Here is a 25,244-nt window from a genome sequence, read left to right on the forward strand (position 1 = left end):
ACAAATGAACAGGAGTCTGTGGCAATAGAGCAACTGGTACAGTTTCTGCATGTAACATTGTCCTCTTCTGCTCTAATACATTGTTGATAAGTTGCAAAATGAAGAGTTTTGAAAATTTTCTTAATTTTGAAGAAATTAGTGGAATAGCGGCAATCTTAAAGGCATGTTAAATGCAGTGTGTGTATTTGGTCAGGATGGACTCTGCAGTAATCCTCTAATCATAGTGAATTGGGAACATGCATTTGACAGAGAGGAAGCTTTGTTACAAAATAACTGCTTAAAAGCCTGCTCATCAAAAATGATTTAAACTCCTTAAATGCTCTTACTTGCAGCATTATGCTCCTTGTGTAACTGCTTCCATTGGAAGATCATATTTCTTTTTATCATTCAGTGTGATCAGAGGAGAAAAAGATTATCAAAGGTAGACCTGACAATATAAATTCATAATCATGGTCTAAACGCGATAGTAGAACTTCTGGGATGTTATGTTGTTTCCTTCCGTATAGGGATGATTTGAAGCCTCTGTGAAACATTGATTCATAGGAGTGTTCATTTATAATGATTAAGAAGCAGAAGATGTGATACTACAATAAAAAGGTGGATACGTATGAGAGAGGTGACTCGACTTGCTACTTTGGGACACTATCGTGGAAGTTTAATATGAAAGCGTTAGTCTTTCTCAACTCTTCTTCATTCTGTAACGCTAAACTTTTAAATCCTGTTGTTGTTAACTTTTGGTCATGACTTAGACAGGAGCAGCCTCTTCACTTGTTTTTTTGACGTGTGTCTAAAGTTTTTGGGTCCATTCCTGGATGTTGTGTTGATAAGGTTTTTGTTTTGTTTGGTTGGTTTTTTTCTTTTTCCAAATACCTGGTTTCTAAGTTGGATAATAAGACACAGTGAGCTGCAGTGGTTGTTTTTATCTGCCCCTTCCCCCACCTTTTCCAGTATATATATTTTTTTCTTATTCTGATTATGCATGAGGGGATGGCCTCTTCAGCTGGTGAAGAATTATCTCCACCTTTTTTTTTTTTTTTTGATAATTTTACAGAATGGAATGTATTAACTCATAGGCATTAACTTTGACTTGCTATAAGTATACTAGTTTTGGCTAGTGTTAGCTAAGAACATAGTAGTCCAGTAAAGACTTACAGACAGATCTGTTAATTCCTTAAAAATCAGAAAGATGGGTGATGAAGAACACAGAAGTCTAGGTGTATTAAGATACTGGAGAGGTTTGTGTGGGCCCTATAAGATGGACACATCAAACACAATGTTCTACTTGTCTTGATGATTTCCGGTTATAAAGAATAATCTTTGGATATACAGGCATAAATTAAGGCACTAGTTTTTTTAGGTATGTTGTTGATAGGCTTATGTGTTTTGATGGTACATGCAATTCAGGTGTGAGTTAGGTACAAATGGAAGGTGAATGAGTATCTAATTTTTTAACTTCCTTTATGTCTGTCCTTTAAAAATCTGTTGGATAAAATCCTCTTATTTAATTTTCAGAACTTAGAATTTTGGTTCTTTTTGTATTTTACCAGGAAAACTATTAATTAAAAATCCAGTTTGCATGTGAGGAAAAAAAAATTAAATGCTTGTTCAAGTCTAGGATCTCTAAAATAAAAGCAGTGACTTAATTTAGAAGATGAATTAACAAACAAACAATATAAGACCTTCTACAGTTGCACACGGATGCTGAAGGGGCCTTGCCAGTCAGAGGTATTGAATATCTCATGTGTAAAGTCGCTTGTTTTCTGAAACTTAGGCGTTTAAATGACTTTATTTTTGTACCTAGTTTAGAAACAACCAGCCAGTGATATATTCCTGAAACTTGATGAGGCTGTGATTAAAAAGTAATGCGAATGAGAAACTATTAAAAAATTATGTTGTCAGATATCAGTCTGTTTTACTATGTGCTTGTGTGATCCCGGTAATTATGTGCACAAATTGAGTAACTGGCACAGCAGTTATGTTGAGCTTGGAGTTAACTGAAAATTGAGCTACGTTTTTTGTAGTTACGGATGTCAGAATAGTCAGTGTGTCGAAATGAGCATTTCCCAACTCTTGGTCATAGGTGATACTAAGCAATGAGTAAACATCAATACCTTTATGAGTGCAAGATGTTATAAATTATTAATGGATGACAGTAACTGTAGTTCTTTGTAATTGTGTTCTGTTAGGGCCAGTGCAATCTACAGCAGGAGCAAAGACATTTTATAATTTAGTTATTTGGATGGAACTACCACTTAAGTAATGAACCGGTTTTAGTTCTCAATTACTACGGAATCACTATTTTCCTGATGCTTTTGTTATCTAAAAGTTGGGATGTTGTGAAGCTTAGTGTTTGTAAAATTTTGGGGATTGCCATCCTCTCATAACTTTACCACCAAATACCTTTTTTTCACCCTATTAATATCTTCCTGAGCCACAGTCCTTTTTACAATAATATTATGATCCATTTTGTACAGGATACTGTGGGAAGCCCAACCAAAATGACACAATTGTTTTAAAAAAAAAAAAAAAAAAATCTGCAAGTTTTTAATGAATCAACTTTTTCTGCTGCTGAAATCACTTGAGGAATGTACTTCATTAGTTTAGATGCTATTTGCCAATAGTTTAGTGTTTCTTTATACAGTGTAAGTTGCTTTCCATTTTTATTGTGATAAGGTTTCTTCTACTTGGCTCAAATAAGGATGAGAGCTTGCATGTGGGGTTTCCACTACTTTCAGGGAAGAGTGGATATTTAAAATACTGAAAAGAATAGACTTGGTTTATTGAAGAATTGCTTAGCCTGGGTGTAAAAGAGAACAGAATGTTTTGAGAAAAGGTTTATTTTGAAATGTAATTTTGTGTCTGAAGGTATCATTCTTTGCTATTGAGCAGAACTTTTGGGAATAAAATGTGTTATGAGATGTAGAAGGATATTAGGACTTGAAAAAACAGATATTTATTTATGTATTTGGAGTACAATTGAGAGTAAAACTGATGTTTTGTGCAAATGAGACCTTATAAGTACACAAAGCATAGTGAAAAGATGACTTCTTTCACTTCTGTGAAATTTCTGTCTAGCCAACTGTTTTTCATCTTATTTGTGCTGATTATTTGTGGAAGTGAAATACTTCACGTTTTTCCTTATTTTATCCTATTTTGGACCATTTCCCCAATTTGTCATGAATGACTTAAGAACTCTGTAGCTTGGCATTATAGTCAATTTTTTGAAGAACTGAAGCTCATTAAGCTTCTCTGTTCCGTTATTTTTTTGCATACTTTGACAGGCGTTTTTCCAGTATCATAGCCTAGAGTATTCTATTCTTATTTATTCAATATATGTATCACCTAAGAGTAGGCTTAATAGGCATTCCTGGGTCTTGATTCTTGGCAAACAGTTAAAGCTTTTCTTCCTCTACAGTCCATAAAATACATTTATTTTCCCCGCATAGAGCTGGAGGCATGAATCTATACTGGTACTGAGCTACTAGCATTCAACATCTCTGTGCTGAGTATCAGCTCCTGGAGCTCCTTTTTTGCTCCTCTCATCCATATCTCCCCTGCCATTTTTCAAGACTGTACATCCTACTTGTAGGTTTGGGATCCTCTGTGTTTTCCTTCCTTCCAGTGTCTTTTTATGATTTTGAGGAACTTTTCAATGGCCCAGATGTCTTTGAGAAGCGTTTCTCAAAATTCTAAGGATGTAAACTCAGTGTCTAATATTTGCTTTATTAGCTTTGGTAATGCTGAAACTTTTCATCTTTCCTCCCTACCTCTTGTTCCCTGGCATTTTTCCCACAGGAATTGAGTTTTTTCCTGACTGAAGCTCCTTCACTTCCGGTATGGAGATGAATCGAGGAAAACTGTGTACCAGTAAAGCTGATGCACGCTCAGAATCTGCTTATCATTGCTCAGCATGTCATGATGATGAGGAGTGGAGCAGTACTAGCCGGGGTCGAGCTAAGTCACGAAGCCTGTCTGCTTCACCAGCCCTAGGAAGCACCAAAGAATTCCGGTATGGCTCTTGTTTCTTCCTGCTGTGCTACCTTTAAGGGGAAAAAAAAAGGGTATATTGTAGTTATCATTGCTCTTTTTATATAACTGTAGTCCTGTCAATGAATTGATTAATTGATAATGAACAGAAAGAAAAATAGGATTTTGTTGTAATGAACGTGGAGAGAGATAATCAGTGAGCCATCATCTTAGTGTGGTGCGTGCTGTGAAAAGAACTTGAATGTCTGAACAAGCCTGCTAGGTGGTCATCACTAAATCCACATTCACGTAAATAGGTTCTAGTTAATAGTGAGGCCTTAGTTCTGCTTTAGTGTTTCTCACTAGATCTTGAGCTGTTTTTTAATACGTGTTTTGTCAGCAATCTACATGCGCATACAGCTTCAGCGATACAATGCCTTACTCATTCGCTTTGTGAGTGACATTTAAATGCTGTCTGAGATGAATATGTCAGAGCTAGGCTTCAAGAAAGTATTTACATTTAGAAAGGGCTATGTGAAACATAATAGACCCCTTTTTTGGAAGAGCAACTATACGTAAAACTCCTATCTGGAAACTCATGTGTTGAAATAGATTATTTCTAATAGTTTGTTAAGAAACTATGGATATATTTCCAGCTGAAGGAAGTTAATGAAATATAGAATCTGAGAAGGTTGTTGCCTGTAAACAGATAAATGCAAAATATTAATTTTCAGATTTGAGGAATCCATTGTGCCTAAGTATTCAACTTCCAAGGTCTCAGGATAGATTTCAGCTTTGAATGCTAAGAGGTATTTGTCATATTTCAACATAACCTCAGAAGTTCTAAGTACCTTACAGAAATAAAACACAAATGCTTCTGTACTGAAGGATATTAATTCAAAGCTTGATAGTAACTCAAGTTACAGGAAAAAACAGGTTTCTGCTTGGTTCCAGATTCTTGACAAGTTGGCAGAACTTTACCTCTTGGCTCAATGGGTTGCTTTTAAGGACTCCTTAAAATGCACTTCAGGTGGTCCCTAGTCCAAAATGAAGGAGGGAAGATACTAGGACTTAAACCATACCTGTAATCACAATGGCATGGCTGTCAAAACCAATATCTACAGAGTTCATAGTATCAGAAAGGAATCTATGAACATCAAAGATGCTCTAGCTAGAGCTCTAGTGCTGTATATGAGAAACCTGTATGGGAATGTAAGTTACTTCGTGCTGCCTCACATTACCACGTAAGTTTGTGCTTGCAGATCATATTGCAGAAACGCCCATTTTTTCTTCAGGCCAAATTGTTAATCTACTTGCAGTGCTTTGTCATGTGGACAACTTGGGTTCAACTTTTGATGTTGTGATCTTTGGACCTGTTGTAGCTATTAAATAGCATGCTTTGGTAGCAGTGTGTCTTGTTCTTGTGGGAAGTTTTATCAGCACTTAGCACAACTATATTGTGACTGCCCACATGATTGAAGCACGGACAGAATCACGGAGGAGTTGCTTAACAGATGAAATTCTCTTCCATTCCTATTGCTTGGTGGGTAGGATTGTGGCTGCAATGCAGAACATACATGGATGAGAATCAAGATGGCAGGGGAAGCTTTATGGTGAAGGAGGAGGCATGATGTAAGTCTATCTTTAAAGAGACTAAAAGCTTAGAAAATTACTTTGCATATGTAGTTCAGAAAGTAGTGTACTTTAATGCTTTTGGGAAATGTTCACAAAGGACCATGCTCTGACTTTATTGATTCTAGCTACTAGGCTTTGCATCATAGCTAATAGGTAAGTGTTTGCATAAAAAGGTTGTTGTAAAACTGGTGGTGTGGGTTTTTTTTTTTTTCCCCTGCTTCCTCTCCACTTGAATCTTTAGGACTATAGACTTTAGTTAACCTGCATAAAAAGATGCTACTTTTTGAGACTGGAAATAATCTGCATAAACCTTATCCCTTGTGATTTTGAACTTTTTGAACTAGATCTATTGTTTACAAGGTTTTTTATTATTATTATTAAAATGCTCTCTATGCATTTGCTGGCTGTCTATCAATAAGTGAAAAACCTGTCCGAAGGTGTTGTGCAGAATGTCAGACTAAAAGTGTTCTCAGGCTTGCTTATAGTACTCAAATTGAAGTAGTTGCCTATCTGCTTTGCATTGGCAATTATATTTTCCTAAGAGATGTAAAATTTCCAGAGCATTACTCTTCATTCTTAGCAAAGACAGTCTTACAACAAACCACTTTAAATTCTTGTCACTCAAACATATTATCTTTGGTTGATCAAACAGTGCATAGACCGAGTTTTAATAGAAACAAAATAAATGCAAAACCATAACACAAATCTCTGTCAAATACTAAGCCGAGCCTCCAGAGAAAACTTATGTTTGAATGTTGTGTAGGTCACATGTGTATCTTTGCTCTTTGTAGGAGTAGAGATTAGCCAGTTACAGGGGGTGGCGTGGAATAAGGACTTCTCTTGAAAGAAGGCAAAAAAAGATAGTTACTGAGTGAGGCTTGAGTAGAGCAAGTGGGAAGTGATGTTGTCAGAGTATTATTTTATTATCCTACTTTCAAGTGTAATTGTTCTGAAGTAGACAGAGACTTACCATTCCTTTACACGTACTGGTGTATACATTAATCTATGATAATGTAAGTCCTTGCTCATTTTTCTATTTTGCTATAAATAAGGGCAACTTTATAAAACACTTGCTAATAATCTCATCTGAATGGATTAGTCATGCCTGAATTTATAAATGAGGAAAGTTTTCTTTTGAAAAACAAATACCGTTTCTGTGTGAAATTAAATACTTGTTTTTATTATTTGAATGCAGTCTTACACAAGTGCATTTTCTTAGACATGGAACAAATAGAATGTTGCTGTTATTCTTTGGTTAGATTATATCTTCTTCACCTGACATCTGATTAAAATTTTAGTAGATTTTGGGGTGTTTTTTTTTTTTCAGGACTAAGAGCGAACCTTGTTATTTTAACTGCTAAGTTTACCAGGCTGGTCTGAGTTACTTTACAGTGCGCGTGAACACAGGCAGTAAATAATGATTTGCTACGGACAAGCAATAGGTTAGTTAACACTTCCTGTGTTAATTGAATTAAGCGCAAGAAAGGCGTTATTTCCCACTTGTTTTTATTGTAATAGTTCTAATAGTATTTACCTGATGTTTAAACAATTACATGAGTTAGGTTTTTACTCCCATATATAGATTTGCTGAGGGAGGTGGGAGGTATTGTGAGGTTTCTTTGTAAATGCTTGTCAAGACTTGCACTAGACAGTCTAATTTTTACATGTTACTGTACCTTACTGAGATTAAGAATACTGCTTAAATAATTTTGCTTATATTAATACTGGATTTAATCAGTCTGCGTGTCCTGTTCTAAAATTGTGTTCTCTTAGATAAGATACAGTGTTTCAAGAAATACAGAAAATAAAGTGGTGAATGTGTGTGCAGCAGTAAAGCTGAAATCACCCAGGAATTGATCCAACTAATCCTTTACAACTATCTAATGACAGACAGCTAACAGTTGCTGCAGTTTTTTTGCTGAGAATGTGCCCTGAAGATAAAGGTCTTGCATTTAATTTTGTTTGTTTGCTTAGTTGTTTGGTTGTCTGTTGTCAATAGGAATTAATGCATGCCAAAACATTAAGGAAGAGAAAGTGCATTTACTGTAAACAAACAAAAAAGCAGGCTACTTTTTTGTAGTTTGAATAATTGACTGGGTACACTTCACTTGTTCAGTGAAGGTCGTGAAACTTCTGAACTACATAACAAAAGCTGAATGCTGCTGTTCTTTATTCAGCTGTGTTATTACTGAGATAGTTTGAGCTGCTTTCAAGCATTGTCACAAGTCTCTCATTTGATAATTTCTCAGTGTTATTTTATGACTACCCACAAAATCTGAGGTGTTCAGTTGCTTACTTGTTACGGACTTGAAGAGTTACGTACTTGTTTATGCTTTCTGCTGTAATTCTAAAAATAGCCAACATAATTGAGGAGTTGAAAAATGCACCCTTTAGCTATTTAAATTCCTTATTATTCTAGCTTAGGAAAAAGGTAAGCCTTTTTATTTAAGATTTACATATCTAATTCTGAAATAGGAATTATTTGGATTTTGTTTTTTAAACATTATATATATATATATTTTTCCTTTGTGCAATAGTGAGACCTCAAAGCTAGTTTATATTTTTATAGTTCTATAGTCTAGGATTTATCTACAGAATTTTGTTGTTGTTGAATTTTTTACTATTGTGTGGCTCTCTGCCTTGGCTCAGACACACGTGTACTGTTCTGTATTGTAATGTCAGAAGAGAGTTAAGACTGAAAAGGCAGGCTAGACATGCATTCACAGAACCAACTTGAAACTTGACCATATCTTGTTTGAGGCTGTGATGCTTCCTTTGTGCAAAGTGAAGATTAAATGAGTTAGAAGAGTATGTGCCTTGTATTAGTGTTTAGGAATTAATTGCTCAGTATGCAGAGTGGATAAACTGGGAGTGAGGCTTGGGTTAAAATCATTAGGACTAGGTAGAAGAGTTACGATTTAGCTTTTTAATGTATGAGCTAATACACATAAAATTATATTGACTGGTCAACAGCAAATGCAGGTTTAGGAAATGTACTTTGCCCTGCATTGCCTAATGTGGCTTTTTCAAGGTGGCTTTGGTGGTTGGGGAGCTAATTGTATCCAGTTTGCCCTCACATTCTTTTACCTTTTTAATTTTTTTTCAGGAGGACACGCTCCTTGCATGGACCATGCCCAGTGACCACCTTTGGACCAAAGGCCTGTATGCTGCAAAATCCTAAAACGATCATGTAAGTACTTCATGTCAAATTAACAGTATTATGGTTATTCTAAGTGAAAAAAGTAACAGTTTGCTGTTACTCACCCCCCTAATCTGCACTTTTTGTATTTTACCTGATACTCAGAGATTTTTGTGTTGTTTGATTGCCATTGTGGGACCTGTATTGCAGAAAATGGCCTGTCATTTGAATCATACAGACTTTTTGAAAGGTCAGTCTGGGAGGAGAATGGATAGCATTGCTGAGAGGATTCTCAAGTAAAACCAAATTAAATGTGTATTAGCTTAATCTGTGGGTTGAAGAGTATGATATAAGTTTGAATGTCATTGTTTGTTTTCTTTTCCTCCCGGAGGATGATAGTATGCAATCCGTATTTCTCTGTGTAGGTATATAGTGGATTTTGCCAGCTGGAGTATTTCCTGCAGGGTAACAGATTTACAAGGGAATTAATTGTGATAATTCCTCCTTTAGTAATTCATCTGATGTTTTTAGGCCTACACTCTACTACCTAAACTAATGGAGTATTCTTGCTGTTCGATATATAAACTTTGAAAAGAAAGTGAACGATTTCACTTAAAAATAGGGCAATAGGGCAGGGCATGCAAATAATATTAAGTACTTAAGTTTTGCTTAGGTATGTCCTGTGCAATCTGCAGTTCTTAGTTTAGTAAACTCTTTTCAACATAATTGACAGTAAACTCAGCATGTGCATTAAGAAAACACCCTTATAATCTGATAATGATGCAGAGAAGGCATTGGTAGCATTTTCTTTATTCCATTGACTTGAAATATATAAATATATATGTATGAGAACTGGTTTTCAGTGGCAGAGAAAAGGGTGAAAGAAGAGGAATTTTTATGGACAGCATGAGGAAAAATTGCTCTGTGCGCAGGGAAGTCTGAGAAGGTCTTTCCCTGTCTTTGTATAATGTGATTTAAGCTTGTAGTTTGAAATTTTTTATCCAATCTGTGGCACTTTCTGTGTATGAATATCATCTAGGCAAGTTTGCTTTAAGTCTATGTTGCTGGTAAATTTCATGTGGAATTAAGGGGAGGTTTCTATTCAGCAGCTGTGTAAGCATTTTAATTTTGTAGGTTGGGCAGCATAAAAGTATTATCTTTTATCAGCATGTATTATATGCTTAGTAAATGGTGTCTTGGTCAAACAAGGAATTAATAGGGTTCTTTAGATGCACAGGTACTACGAAGTTGGTTAATGTTCTTTTGAAAAGCTCTATCTTATTGCTCTGATTTTCTGTTAAAATTAAATGAACTTAAGGTATTTGGATAATACATTTATTTGCTTAGATCTTCACTTAAATAACAATAGTTTTCCTCAAAGCAGGTTGGTGATATTTTAACTTCTCCCACAAGGTGTGGCGGAAATCTTGAAGTGTTGGGGAACTCTCAACTTCCTCATGCTTTCTGTCCGTTCTTAAGTTAGTGGCTTGGTATGCTGAAGTTCATCTGACAACCTAGCTTGCGTTGTACATTTACCCACCTGTTTGTAATGAATATGCGCCTTCCCATGGGCTGAGACAGCATTGTACAATATACTGTTAGTGTCAAGATCAGTTCTGTACAGAGGCTATGGCAATACAGTATTCAGAGAAGACAGAATTCAGAATAGCTGGGGAAGTAGGGCATTTTCAGGTCTTAGAAGGAAAGGATTATTTGAAAACTAAATTGTAAATTACCGTTTGTGAGATTTTCTTGCTTCTTCTTGTTTCTTGTGGCTTTTAAAAACAAGCTAAATCTTCTTACTATTGCTTTTTCTTCTTGTCAGTCACTAATAATGTTAAACTCTTTTTCACTGAAGAGAATGTAACAGAAAATCCTAGTTTGTGTGTATGGGCATCAGTTAGTCATCGTCTTAGTGTCTCTTTGAGTGCTAATGGTGATGACTGTGTTGAAAAACCTACTTGTTGAAGGCTGTCCTGTAAAAGGACCAGAAGAGCAGAATGCCTCTTCAATTAGAAAAGAATTAAGTAGTTGTATTTTAGGCGGAGAGGCATGGTCAGTTACTTGTGTTTAAACTCTTTCTTGAAACAGGATTTTTTTTATGAAACACTGTTGTCTCTGAAGTTCTATAATACTCTTTTAGAAGGAATTTTTTTTGTAAAGCCTCACAACCTTTTACTGAGACTAATCAAAATACTTAACTGGAAATCAACTTCAGAGAAACATGCTTTCTTTGAGGTAGCAATTCAGTAAGAAGCATTGTAAGCCTCAGCCCATTTTGGAGCTCTGTTGCATTTGCCTGCCTGACTTCTGTAGACAAGCATGAAGATCTTACAGCATGTTATGAATAATTTCTCCTTTAGTAGTACTACGTGGAATTGGTGAGTACAGTTGAAACAAACTGGCTTGAATAAATTCTGTGTTAGTTCTTGGATTTTTAAGTGAAAAGCAGTGCTGCAGTCTTTAGTTCTTTGCTAGCTTTACCAAGTAGACTGATTATGGTGAAATCTGTGTTTATGTGTGTGGGATATTTCTGTATGTGTATTTTCCTTTTTAACAGTATTGAGATCTGAGGAATTTAATTTTATTAAATGAACTTCAATATAGAAAACAGTATTCTTAGTCACCATCTATATAAAAAATGGCATATAAAACTTCAGCTTCTGTTCCTTTGCAATTGTTTGGCAACAATAAACATGTAAATGTTAAAAATGTTATTGGAAATCTTCTCCCCCTCCTTACTTTTTTTTTTTACTACCGGTTTAGCTGTTGGTTGGCAAGTGAAGTCAGGAGAAGCCTTCCATTGGCATTGCAATCTGAGATTCATAGTGACCAAATACTTTATCTTAAAAAAAAAAAAAAAAAAAAAAACCAAAACCAAAAAAACTCTGCTTTGAGCAGGGCGATTGGACTAGATGATCTCCAGAGGTTCCTTCCAACCTCAACTCAACCTCACTATTCTGTGATTCTGTGATAGTGAAATCCAATGAGGAGAAATTTAACATGATGTTGATAGCCTGTACACGATACTGAGTATAGAAATAACTGCATGTTTATACTGCTCTGTGTATGTAACAATATTTTGAGAGAGAGAGATGTGGTAATTTATGTTGGTGAAAGTGCTCAGTATTAGACTACTTCAATAGCCTATAATTTCTGCTATATTTGTATGTACAATATAGGCATTTAGATTTTTTTCTTGAAAGTAAAACGAGCAGATTGTTGTGTCATCTGCAGTAGTATCATCTGTTTTCTTTTAACCCTTAGAGTGCTAAATCCAAATCTCTTTATAAATTTGGCTTGTACAGCGTTTATACTAATCTGCTTTGCTTTGTAGATTATCTACACCTTATGGAAAAAGATGGGATGCTTATAATCTGTGAAATACAGCTATGAAACTATGTAGTTCAGAATTGGATACAAACAAAGCAGAAAAATGCAGCTGAATATTCCTAAATCAACCAAATGTATTATGGAGCAACATGAAGTTCTGGTACTGAACTGACTTTTATCACTAGAAAGCTACAAAATTATTCATACACAAGTAACTTAGTTCTTAAGGTTCTCAAGTCTTTGAATGCAATCTGATAATAGAGAGAGCGAGCAGTTTTGAAATACTTTTTTAAAGTTCAACTTTTTTTTAATTTCAAGCAGTAGTTACCTTTATTACTTTAAGCAGATAAATCTATTTTTTCTCTCTCACTGAGAGAAAATTAATATAGAGGATAATGTTTTAAAGAAATACTGTAGAAAACTCACCTATACTTACATATCTGTAATGTTTGCCTTGATACTGTACTGGAATAGAAGTTTTTAGTTGTCTGTCCTTGTTAAGCCATTAATTTTGAGGCTTTTTGATAAGAAGTATAAAAGAGTTGCGGTCCAGACTTCCCAGAATAGATTTAAAATGGTACAGTTTTTCATAATTGTTGAGGCTTGTCTTGAGGATTTAGAACAGGTCCACTGTGTGGATCTTAATAATTAAAATATTTGCCCTTTCCTTGTGGTAGTGTAGTTTTGAGTAAGTTCTTAATATTAGTGGAAAAACTGTAGAATTTATGACTGCATCTCCAGCTGTCAAAAAATATCAAGAAAATTTTGACTGTGATCTGATACTAGTGCAAATGCTGGAGGAAACATTCCTAAAAATAAAAAAAGTATTGGAGATGGAACTGCTATACTGTGTCTTAAATTTGCATTGACTTAAGCTAAATATTTAATTTGTATTTAATAGTATTGGAAGAAGAAAAACCAAGTTTGTACTGCAGCTTTTTCTGATTCTCTAATTTTCTCTTTATTTTGAATCAGCTGAAGAGGAGAGAGCACTAAGACAAGATAGAGGAAAGCATTATGGCTGGAAGCATCAGGGCAGATGTCAGTTGAAGAACTTTATCTCAGTAGCTTTTATAGTGCTTCTATTAAAGTCCCTGCTTGCAAATATTATTAGCATATCAGCAGTTGCAGAAATGGACAACTTAGTACAATGTTACATCTTAATCTGGTGAAGCGTTGATTGGCTTCAAAGGAGAAAAAGCATCATTGCAATTATAAACTATTGTATCCTTCTTTATATTGCTCGAGGACTGCGTGTGATTATAATGAAGCATGTATTCTTACTGGATCAGAATGTTGTCAAAGCAAAATGTAGTAACTTTTTTGAAAACCTGTGAGGCATTGCAGCATGTCTCTGTTCTTTCTTTCAGTTATTCAGTGCTTTTAATAATCTGTTTAGCTCTTTTCCATATTAACCTTTCCTGATGAAGGGACATATAAAATCTAATAATCCTAAAGATTTATGCCACCCTCTCTTTTTTACTCTATTCTTCAGGCACATTCAGGACCCAGCAAGCCAGCGGTTGACATGGAACAAACCTCCCAAGAGCGTTCTTGTTATTAAAAAGATACGTGATGCTAGTCTGCTGCAGCCTTTTAAAGAACTCTGTGTGTATCTTACTGAGGTAATGAAATGTAACACTTTTTTTTCCTCTCTCCAATAATTAAAAAATGTATAACTGAACTGTTTTCAGTCTTACTGATTCTGTTACAGGTAGAATGCATGGAATTGTGTAGTGCAAACAATCATTATGCACGTTGCAGTGGAAGTAATAAAACTTGTTTCAGAGCAGTACTTGGAGCTTTAAAAAAAAAAATGGGGCAAAACTGTTTCCTTCATTCTCTTTCCAGTTCTAAGTTAAAGGGATAGGATAAAATATTTTATCCTTTTATTTTGAATAAGCATAGCAATGTTACTGTATCATGTAATTTATATTCCAAAGTTCAGTTTATTACATAGCCTGTGCATGCTGCAAATTCTCCATAGAATTAGACCATATACTGTAGCTTAAAAAAAAAACTCCATAGATATAGAAAATCACTTCTGTAAAATATTAATCATATGTTTTAAACTAATGAAAATTGTGGGGAGAATCAAATATTTTCATCAAATATTTTCATCATTTTAAGAGGTTATTAGTAATGTTATCTTGCCTCTTTTAAGGAGAATAACATGATAGTGTATGTAGAAAAAAAAGTTTTGGAAGACCCAGCCATAGCTAATGACGATAATTTTGGACCAGTGAAGAAGAAATTTTGCACCTTCAGAGAAGGTATGGTAATGATTTCTTGAAAGTAAATTTGCGATACAGTGATTATTTGTCTTAGCATTTCCTCACTGATTAAATCAAATATGTCAAACTTTTTTTGTTTGTGAACAGCTGTTGTTATGTCTTAGTTGCAGTTTTTTATATTAGTGAGTGAATGTTGCTATGCTATACTTAATTTATGTTAGGAAGTTGAGACCTTTTATTTATTTATTTTTAGATTATGATGATATCTCCAATCAGATAGACTTTATCATATGCTTGGGAGGAGATGGGACCTTACTTTACGCTTCCTCACTTTTCCAGGTTGGTCTTCATAGGAAATAGACTTAAAGCACTCTTTTTCTTTTTAGAGAATTTGAAGATTGGTTTCTCCTTCTGTTATTGAGAACTGCATGTTTCCTCTGTTGTTCATTTTATCTTTATCAAACCTCTTTTACCCTCTACGTCCTGAAAATAATGTGTATGCGCTGCTTTGTTAAATTATATCACTGTTTTTGTTGTGCACAGTTGAGATTACATCAATAGTCAAAATACTGCTTTTATTCAGTAGCTTTTAAATTCTTTTCTTTATTGATAGGGTAGTGTACCTCCAGTTATGGCTTTTCATCTGGGATCTCTTGGATTTCTTACTCCATTTAATTTTGAGAATTTTCAGTCTCAAGTCACTCAGGTTATAGAAGGTAAATTTAAGGGGATAAGGTGTGGGGGTGTTTTGTTACATTTTTCTGCAGCTTTTACTAAGACTGGTTAATTTTTTTAATTGACTCACTTAGGTTTTTCAGTAAGATTGGGTCACCAAAAAATATATTAAACGAGTAAAAATACTGCATTGTATTGATCCACTCAGTGCTGCTTTCCATACTGTGTTGTAAAGGTAAATGGCTAAGAGATAACTTTGTCCTGTGTGAAATAAAAAAGTAAAAGAAAATACAGAACTTGTATGCTAAATGACAGCTAAATAAGAAGTCGTTAGGAAAGTCATATTTCATATTTCGAATAAGTCATTTTCTAAACAGAATTCATAGAACACTTGAAGAAATACTTTCTCTCTTCAATACAAGGTTCTTTGGGTTGCACCCAAAATAAAGATTTCTGAAAACATGTGTAGGACTCTCATGTTTTTAGAATGTTGTCTTTTAATAGGTTTTTCTAATGTACTGGTTTTTTTAAGCTTAGCTTCTGTCTCAGTTAAGCTTAGCTAGTGAGTCAGTATTTTCTAATCTTGATCGTGTTCATATAAAGCTTAAAATTTCTTTTTACATGATGGGGAAAGGGAAGAAGGACTAGCTCAAATTTGACTTCATTTTTGCTCATTACTACTAAAAATCAGTTTGAACTTTAACCAAATGTAGACAATTCTCTTGTGAATGAAATTGGAAATGTTGAAAACATAGGGACAGATGGCATTTTACTCAGATTGCTAGTCATTACAGAGTTTTATTACTATACTAGCATATAATTTTTGTGCATTTTCTCCTGTATTTCACTTCTAGGCAATGCAGCACTTGTTCTACGAAGCAGGCTGAAAGTGAAAGTAGTAAAAGAGAACAGAGAGAATATGACAATACAAAATGGTATAGAAGAAAATGGAGTCGTGTCTGCAAATACAGAGAAAGAAGTGGGCAAGCAAATTATGCAATATCAGGTCAGAGGGCAAAATAAGTAAACAAACAGAAAAACCTAATACACAATTTGTAAATTGCTTTTATTTATCAGTTTCCCCTTCTCATTAGTTGACTTGCCTTGGCCCAGTGGTGTGACAGAGCTATATTGGTATAATTCACAACATGTGTGCTAAATAATGGGCAAGTGGTGTACCTCCTTACTTGCTGCAGTCATAAGTGCTAATATTCTACTGTCCTGTGCTAATAGTCTCCTTCTATTTTGAAAAAAAAAAGCCCCAGGAGTTTTAAAACAGGCTATCCCAAAGATTTATAAAAGTGAGAAGAAAAGCCCTGCACATTGCTGGCAACTGACTTTTGGAAATAAACTTATTTGTAACATCAAAAAAAAAAAATCTTCAACTGGCACTTGATAATGCAAAATTGTAATTGGGTGGATATTAAATCAGTATGAACTTTTCAAAGATCTGGAAAGCATGGTTTCGCTTGTCGTTTGTTACATTGCCAAGTCAGCAATAGCAGAGTAGTGATATTGGATATCATTGCAGGTCCTAAATGAAGTTGTAGTGGATCGTGGTCCTTCTTCATACCTTTCCAATGTAGATGTCTTTCTAGATGGGCACCTTATAACCACAGTGCAAGGGGATGGTATGTCTGTTTCTTGAGTCAAATTGCTTATCAACTCCTGTGTAGACTGTTGTTATTTTACCAGAGGATATTTTCTCTCATATGGAAACAGCATCTCAAGCTTCAGCTCATGGGTGACAGAAAACATTGAGGTGCAAAGGATAGGTAAGGTTTTGCATCGGTAACTTAACGCAATTCACAACAGCACTGAAGTCTTAAAGAGTGTTTTAAGTTTTATTGTATATAGAACTGTGAAGGCAAGTGGCCACTTCTATGATACTTTAGGACAAAGAGCAAAAAACAGTCAGAAAATAGTTTACTTGGTTATCTGGAATTTGCTGAAAAGCCAAGATCTCCTAACTCATTAGAGAACTTCATCTTTAGAGCTCTTAAACTGTAATTCTTATCCTTTGCAGACAAATGAATGCCACTTTTACAAAGAATGTAGCCTGAAATCTAGAAGTTCATGCAGTTACATGTGGCCATAGAACAAACATGCTGTGCAAGGATTAGAAGAGAATTTCTGGCTTTTTATGTGTTAGACTGCAGCTCTTATGTGAAGTCCAAGTTGGTACATTCTTTGCTTCGTTTTCATAATAGTCCTACTTCTTAGGCTTCTTCCAAAAGAACAGTATTGATTCTAATGTTAATGTAAGCGAAACTTTTGCTCCTTTCACAGGAGTCATTGTCTCCACGCCGACTGGTAGCACTGCATATGCAGCTGCGGCAGGAGCTTCTATGATTCATCCAAATGTTCCTGCAATAATGATCACCCCAATCTGCCCTCACTCGTTGTCTTTCAGACCTATTGTTGTTCCTGCTGGAGTGGAGCTCAAGGTTAGCGTACATTATGTTATTTCTCTTTCCAAGCTAGAAGCTTCTGTAAGCATGTGAACCTGACCAAACTGAAGAGGTTAGGATTTGCCTGGTATTGAGTTTCCTGCAATTCTCTTATTTGTGGGAGGACTTGATCAAATCTGTTTGGAGAATACACGTTTGTGTAGAATGATAACCCACCATGACAAAACGTTGCACTGCTTTTTAGTGGATTGTAGTTGTATAGACTTTTGCAAAATTTGTATAAATACATTTGTGTTCTGATGAGTAGGGCTAAAGTGCATGCAGCTCAGTAGAGTTCAAGGGAATGAAAAATTATACTCTCCATGGCTAAAGCTATTGCAGATTTTAAGTGTGTTAGTAGAGGTACCTGCAGTTCACTGAGTATTTTTGTTACAGCGGATGCAGTCTTGCAGAAAATGTTGGCACATAAAACCAAATATAAAATGGACTTAGTTAATGTGCAATTTTAGTCTATGCATGTGTTTAAGGAAGAACCCCTTTCTGCTTCTTAACTGTTACAAGTCTCTGGTCTACTTAAGTTGCAAAAGAACTAATATCTTTAGATGAGATCTCCTTGGCATTAAGAAAAACGTGTGTGCTTTTTGTTGTTGTTCTTGTTTTTACTATATGAATTGGATGTTTATTCATGGCACTGCTGTCAATCCACAGTTATTTATGGGGCAGTGGATGCTACTGGCCAATGACAATCACTTCTCCTTTTCTCTTAAATAGGAAATTATGTTAATTATGAGCAATTAACTTATGACTTCCTGAATCTGATAGTTTTAGATTTATTATATATCAAAGCGAAAATCTATTGTTCTTGATAATTTTTATAATTTTTTTTGAAAGAGGTGCTAAGCCAACTCATGGAACTGGACTGGGAAATGCACTGGCTGTAACTGGAAGGTCTTTCTGTTTTATGACCTTGCTGGATTTATCAAGGCAGGTTTATTGCACACAGAAAAATACATATACATATACATATATTTATATATATGAAACATGAAATGAATGTTTGGAACTTGTTTAGTATGTTCCTATAGTGTTATTACTGACAGATGACAAATTTCAGTGCAACTGTAAAACTGGAAGAGTAAATTCTGTACTCAAAGGGAGGATGGAGAAGGTGTTTCTTCCTTGCTCTTGAAAATAGAAAGTACAATAGGTCTGGAAGCTGAAATTTCATTCTTTTCTCTTTTTCAGATTATGCTTTCCCCAGATGCAAGGAATACAGCATGGGTTTCATTTGATGGAAGGAAGAGACAGGAAATATGCCACGGAGACAGGTCAAGTCTTTTTTTGGTTGTAGCATCTTTTTTGTAAATATAGAAAATAGTAATTCATGTGCTTCTCTCGTTCTGCTTAGACTGTCAAAAAGGCAACGAAGAAACAAGCTTTTATAAACCCTAATATCTCTTACAGGACAAACTGTGCTAAAAATGCTTGCTAATTTCTCACGTGAGCTTTTTGGATCTTACTGTGAAAGCAAATCAAGTATCAGGACAAAAGCATGTGAACATTGCATACTTGGCAAGGAAGGGAAATGTCTTTAGAAATTTCTGTAACTAACTTAATTAAGTAATTTCTGTAATTAACTTAAAGATAGATCTTGGGAGTCTGAGAAGAATTAAGCCAACAGGAGTTCACATATTCAGTAACTCTTCAAATAATGCCATATGGTTAAACCATGTTAACTTATCGAATCATTGTGATCATTTGCAATACTGTTGCCTTGAGTGGGCAAAATGCAATGTATGAAGGTTCCACAGTTTTGTACAAAATGTGGTGGCTTTACCCTAATGGGAGGTGATGTAAGGTAATTTTGTGTGGTATGTGACTGACAGACTTGTCATTCAGGATGTCCATTTTCTTTCCTTCCTGATCCGTATTAGTTGCCAGGAAGGAGAATGTGCAGCAGCCATGATACTCCATCTTGAATTGTTTTTATTTCCTCTTACGTTGAAAAATCTATGGAATAGATCAGGAAGAATCCAAATATCAGATTTGGCATTTGGTCCTTTGTTAAGTGTTAGACTTCTCAGTGCTGTCACTTATTGTTAAAACTTGAAATTTAAAGGCCAAGGTGATGACTTAAATTTTCCTTTGTCCCAGTGTTGAGGTTGTGAAGACCAACAAGAGAATGCAGGACTTCATAAAGTGGGTTCAAGATTCTCACTGTGTGAAAAAAAGCTTAACCACAGCACTTCTGTTAGCAGTTTTAAGCCCTGTGTTCATTCTGTTTAGATGTGTCTGCATACTTGGTTATCGCCTGATTCTGGAAACTTACTATTTCCCCTAAATGGCTAAATGCAGCACTCGTTTAGCTAGTGACTTGAAGATTAACAATAACAAAAAAAATCTAGGTATACAGGGTCTTTGCTGAAAGGGTTTATTGCCGTTCGTTGCCCTTGACTGACCTGGGGTATTCCTGTGTTGTTGCAGTATTAGCATCACTACCTCTTGCTATCCCCTTCCTTCGATCTGTTTCCGAGAACCTGTGAGCGACTGGTTTGAAAGTTTGGCTGAGTGTTTACACTGGAATGTTCGGAAGAAGCAAAATAACTTTGCTGTTGAAGAAGAAGAATTTTAAGTGTCTCCATCTAACAAGACTCATGGGAATGGAAAGTAGCAGTATCTCTTCTGTTAAAATATTTGGGTTTTAAGTTTTTGGCTAACATGTATGGACACCAAGACAAACATATACAGTGACGTACCTCATATCAGTCTGATCTGCCGATGGCCCAAAAATCATTGTGCTACTTCCTGTCCACCAGGAAAAGGAATGGAAGAAATTAGGCTCTGATTGTTGTAATCCAAATTTAATTTCCTTTAAATGAGAAATTTTGAAATGGATTATTTCTGATGGTATTGACAAGCAAGTCTGTAGATGTGTTTGTAACCAGCAACATGCCAATAACATAGTAGACTGTAAGCAGATACATAATAGAATAGTGGTATTAAAATATTTGATTTGGTATATTTTTAATTCCATTTGTTAAGATTTTTTCTGCATCTAAAACCTTTAAGGACTTTTCTTTTAAAATAAGCTGTCTGTTAGCTTAGATATATCTTGCTCAGAATGTCTCCCTATCAAGACAGCACTTACAATACTTTCTCCTTAGTTGCAGACGTGACAAACTACGAAGGAACACCCAGGAATATGTTTTCTATGAATAGATGGAACTTAAAAGGGGGGGAGGAGGGGAAAAAAAAAACTCTTGTGCATATTTGATTGAACAGTGTTTGGCCCTTGGCTGTAATCACTGTATAAATATCCAAAAATAGCATGAACAAGTGTTAGTGTGGGCTGACTTGGGGGTACAACGATTCTCATTTTTGTGGCGGAGCTAGTTTGTAGCTCCGCAGTTTCTGTTGGTGGGAATCGTCAATGTGTTTGATTTCTTATTGTTTTTGTTTAATTGTCTGGAATGAATAATACTATTAGAGACTAGAGTTAAAAATTTCACCATGTGCTCAAGAAGAGTCTGGACTTGAATTACTGCTATATTGTCTAGCTCCACTGTCTTGAAGAAAAAACAATATCCTAAACTAGGTCTTCAACATTCACAGATACCGTCTTCCAACTTTGGGTGCTGAGTAATACGGAAGGGGATACTGCATTGATAGGCTGATCAGTGAGAATACACATTCCCAGTATAGTAGCAATGGTGCCTTCAGCACACTCAAGGTATTCTAAGTCTCATATGTACTTTTTAAAGATGCTTTCAACTGTTTCTAACTTCTCGATGTACATATTTTATTGTACATGCTTTTATGAAAATAAGCAGTTTGGAAGAAAGGGGTTTGTACTGTATGTTAACTGAAAAAATATCAACCCCACGTATGTTGTTTACATTTATGTTCTTTTGGTGCAGTCTCTTGGTGATACTATCCAAACTGTAGCATTTTCAAAGTGTTGCTGCATCGGCCATTAAAGGAATGGACATTATCCGTTATATTTACAACCTACACCATAATATTGTGGAGGAATTAATTTCTTACTGATTAAGGTGGGATTTCTTTGTAAGTGGATTGAGAAGCTCTGTTGAACTCTTCATGGTTGTCTTACGTTGTTTGTGTGGTCCAAGGCAGTAATGGGAAATGTATTAATTTCTGAACTCTGCATAACCTGCTGTCCTCTGATGATTTAATGAATGTATCTTCCTTTTTGGATACTGCACTAGTCTATCTAATTTTATTAGATCAAGATGAGAGCACTTTTCCATAAAGCAGAAGCAAGCTCTCAGTTAGGGATACAAATCACAATGAAGTTGTGTTACTATAATACTCAGTTTGTAAATTTTGTAAAATAGAATATTAGTTTAATTTAGTCTAAACAGATAAATTTTATGATATCTTGGAAAATTTTCAGATAGCTTTTGGGATTTGTCTTTCAGTTCAATCTACAGTAATCTGTAAACTGTTTTGAAGTTGCTTACGGGTTTTCTAGATGGAATATTCAGTTATTAAATACCTGTTTACTTTTTGAGCCTATAGAAGCATCAAACTTTTTGCTTTGAAACCATTCATTTTCTTATTTAAACATGCAATAATTGAGACAAGGAACAGGGTACAGTGGTTGTATGAATGTATTAAGTGAAAAATAAGCAGGATACTAGGCACATTAGGAAGTGGAAATCTTTTTGAGGTGAGGTGAAATGATTAATGAGCCTTATTTAGTTGTTTTTTTTTTTTTTTAAAGATAAAACTATATTCAGCACTTTTTATTTATGCTTTTTCATAATAGTAAATCTCTCATGAAGTAAATTGTCAACTTTAATTTTCAGAGTGTATAGTTCATGAAACCTGTAAACAAAACTTAGTTAACTACTTTCTCTAAATTAGATTTACTAGGATGTCTTTGGATTTATCATATGCTGCAATTGCATTATGGGCTTTAAGGCTTCTGCAGTTTTGCTTGTACTACTAGTCCCACTTGATGACAATCTTAATTTGGATCAGTGCTCAGTCAAGTAGAGAGGTGCAACCACAGACTACAGGGAAAAAAAGTCATGTCATGATGGATTTACTTCAGAAAAGCTGCTTTGATTATAATATTACTAGCTGTTCTTTACCAAAACACAATCTAAATTATTTGTGTTAATACATTACGAATTTATCTAACTGTCCAAAGTCCCTTTTCAAGGCCTTTACTCCTCAAACCAGCAATTCACAAGAAAGATAGTGAGGTTTGATTGGCATTCAAGTTTTGCATATTTAACTGCTTAAAGGGGGTGGGTGGGTGGTAACTTCTGTTCAGACTAGAGCTGAATTGGAAAAGAGCTCTAATGCAGATCTGGTTATATTGGCAACAAAAAACTCGTTTTGCTGATGTAGCTTAATCCATTACAGGAACTCCTTTAAGTTGAACTAGTAAAGTAGCTTTTTGCTGGTTATGAGCAGTATTTCTAATATAAGGATTTGTTCATGTTATTATTTCTACAAACCCTTTCCAATTAAAAAAAAAGGGAGACTTGGAAATGAATTTGTTTAGAAGAAAATCAGTTACTCTCTACTAGAGTTTAAGCAATTATTAAAAATTGATGTAACATGGTATAATGCAGTGTACTGAATTTTTTAAAGAAAAATCTTGTTAAATATTGTTAATGTTTTGAAAACTTGGTTTAAATATTGTTGAAAACATATTTTTCAATCCTTTCAATAAATTCTTTTTTTAAAGTTGGATTTGTGCAGCAGCAGCTTTTTGACTGTTGGAAATACAAAGATATGCACAATTGCTTACTTGGAAGCCAAATGTCCAGTGTGGGTATTTGATACATTGTCTCATGGACAGTAGCTTCTGTTTTCTAGAAGTACATGTAGGTTTTTCTAAATATGTATGTCTGATACCAGTCTTTTCTCAAAAGTTCCAAAGTAAAAGGTGTTGGATTTGCTGTGCAAGTTAAAACAAATCTTCCTTGCAGCTAGTTAGGCTACACTAACTAGTTTTTTGAAGGTCCAAGAGTAGAATAATGAGGGGAGGAGCAGTAAGCACAGTAAACTGAGATAATTTCAGATATTTGGATACATAATAAGTTTAAGAATGAACATGTTTAAATACCTGCTCTATCCTGCTTTTGCACACTGGCTGAGTTCTAGGCGCTTCTTCCATGATGCCTATAGTTAATGATTATGATTAAACTTCCTTTTATAATTTCATAATTAAAGCAGTTTGTAACTTATTCCATAAAGTAACAGTTCATGCATGCCACACGAATGTCAGGATATCTCATGCAATTAATATAGCTGCTTTTAAAAGCTCATTTGCTTAATGAGGTACCTTAGAGTGTGTATCTTCTCATGCCTGGCTAGTTAAAAATTCTTGCTGTCCATAGTCCAAACAATAACCCAGTATTTTTGTGATGGTGACTCTCTATTGCCTATGTGTAAAGCAGGGAAATAGCACTGCCAAAGAATGGACCCTCAGTTTGGCTTTGCACATGATAGTTTACATGCAACACGCTAGTCCTGTCTTCCAAAAAGGATGCTTCATAGTGTTTGCAGTTTAAAATGACCCAGTTCTAGCATTGAGAGAGAGAGTTACCATAGCTTGTTTAACTAGCAAAAAGGAATCTTTTCCTGCCTTCTTCCCAAGTTGAGGTATCAGAAGTTCAGGTGCAAAATTAAACCAGCTGTGTTGATTAAAAAAACTGCTATGCCAGTTTATCTGGAGTTTCAAGAGTTAGAATTTAAAGCAGCCCAAAATAGGAAGATATAATTTGGCTATAGGGCTGTGTGAAGCTTGAGGCCAGCAACCATCTTTCTAGTTTTATCCCGCTTGGGTGTGTGTCTACATGACAAGTAGAAATGGATGTCAATACTAATTTGAATTAATCTAGATTGTTCACATAGCAATGATGTGGCAGCATAGATTTCCGCTATCTCAGTAAGTAAAAAATAATCTCTGATATTGGATGTGAAGTGCATCCAATCAGTACAGGTTTTACTTGCTGCTGCTGTTCCCTGAAATGCTAAGTCAAATTTAATCTGGGTCTCCCTTTCTGTGCAGCAATTCCACCTCTTGATGACAGTGTTGTGCTCCTTGTGCAACTGGGAGAAGATTTACTGCATTGTTAATGAAAGGAGTGGTGGGGAAACATCTATTATTTGCAGCAATATTAAGAGTTGTTTTGTAATAATGACTGTGTAGTGCTTCTAATGACCATTTGAACTTGCCATACCAATTAGTGATTTGTTACCGTGGGGCACAGGTTTACAAGGCCTAAATGTTCTTCTTCACTTTGTCAAATTATCTTCTGCTTTCTGTGCTATGTCTTCAAACGTTTGTTCTTTAACTTTTCTGGAGTCCAAATGAGTATCAATTGTGGCACGTGTACACAGTAGCCGTAAGCTTTTTCTAAGGGGAGTCATAAAACACTAAGGGGAAAAGGAGTTTGGTCTCGTATCATTCTCAAAGAGAAAAACAGGAAACCATACCCAGGGAGATAAAATTAAAACTGCCAATACTTTGTAATACAGGAGGGGAAAAAAAAAATCAACTTTTTTCCCATTAACGTATTATGAAAAATTGAACTCAAAAGATTTGACAGAAGATCTGGTAGAAGTCAGTCATGTGAAAAAATAAAGCATGTGAGCGGTTTGAGTTTTTTCTTTCTGTTAGGTGTGTTTATTTTACTACATACTAAGAAGTATCTCCCTACCTGTTGTTTTTAAGAGAAATGTCTTATTAATTTAGCATGGACAAATAAGATTGACCTAATGTTTATGTGTTAACAGGTGCCTTGTAAAGAATTTGAGCAAATGACCAAAACCAGAAAGCTTTTTTTCCATACCATTCTAGGTAAAAAC

At 35.1% G+C, this 25,244-nt stretch overlaps 1 protein-coding gene across 14 annotated transcripts in view; it reads left to right on the top strand.

Moving 5' to 3' along the window:
* The window catches only part of NADK (NAD kinase), a 45,301-nt gene that overhangs the window by 1,324 nt on the left and 18,733 nt on the right, over positions 1 to 25,244 (top strand). For 9 of the 14 annotated variants that reach the window (XR_011135782.1, XR_011135785.1, XR_011135783.1 and 6 more), the window contains exons 2-12: positions 3,796 to 4,009; positions 8,708 to 8,791; positions 13,569 to 13,698; positions 14,238 to 14,346; positions 14,561 to 14,646; positions 14,921 to 15,023; positions 15,837 to 15,988; positions 16,514 to 16,613; positions 17,272 to 17,429; positions 18,639 to 18,721; positions 19,878 to 21,123. Coding sequence is in view for 2 of the 14 variants with exons in the window: in XM_068916027.1 (XP_068772128.1) it covers positions 3,837 to 4,009; positions 8,708 to 8,791; positions 13,569 to 13,698; positions 14,238 to 14,346; positions 14,561 to 14,646; positions 14,921 to 15,023; positions 15,837 to 15,988; positions 16,514 to 16,613; positions 17,272 to 17,429; positions 18,639 to 18,721; positions 19,878 to 20,025 (1,326 nt within the window). In the remaining 12 variants the exon portion in view is untranslated. Of the gene's footprint in view, positions 1 to 1,547; positions 1,726 to 3,795; positions 4,010 to 7,019; positions 7,044 to 8,707; positions 8,792 to 12,084; positions 12,234 to 13,568; positions 13,699 to 14,237; positions 14,347 to 14,560; positions 14,647 to 14,920; positions 15,024 to 15,836; positions 15,989 to 16,513; positions 16,614 to 17,271; positions 17,430 to 18,638; positions 18,722 to 19,877; positions 23,119 to 25,172; positions 25,237 to 25,244 lie in introns of those variants that run through there. The other 5 variants (XR_011135787.1, XR_011135792.1, XM_068916027.1 and 2 more) reach the window with 5 other exon arrangements.

The sequence above is a fragment of the Struthio camelus genome, chromosome 21, assembly GCF_040807025.1.
Source record: "Struthio camelus isolate bStrCam1 chromosome 21, bStrCam1.hap1, whole genome shotgun sequence".
Taxonomy (NCBI): Eukaryota; Metazoa; Chordata; class Aves; order Struthioniformes; family Struthionidae; genus Struthio; species Struthio camelus.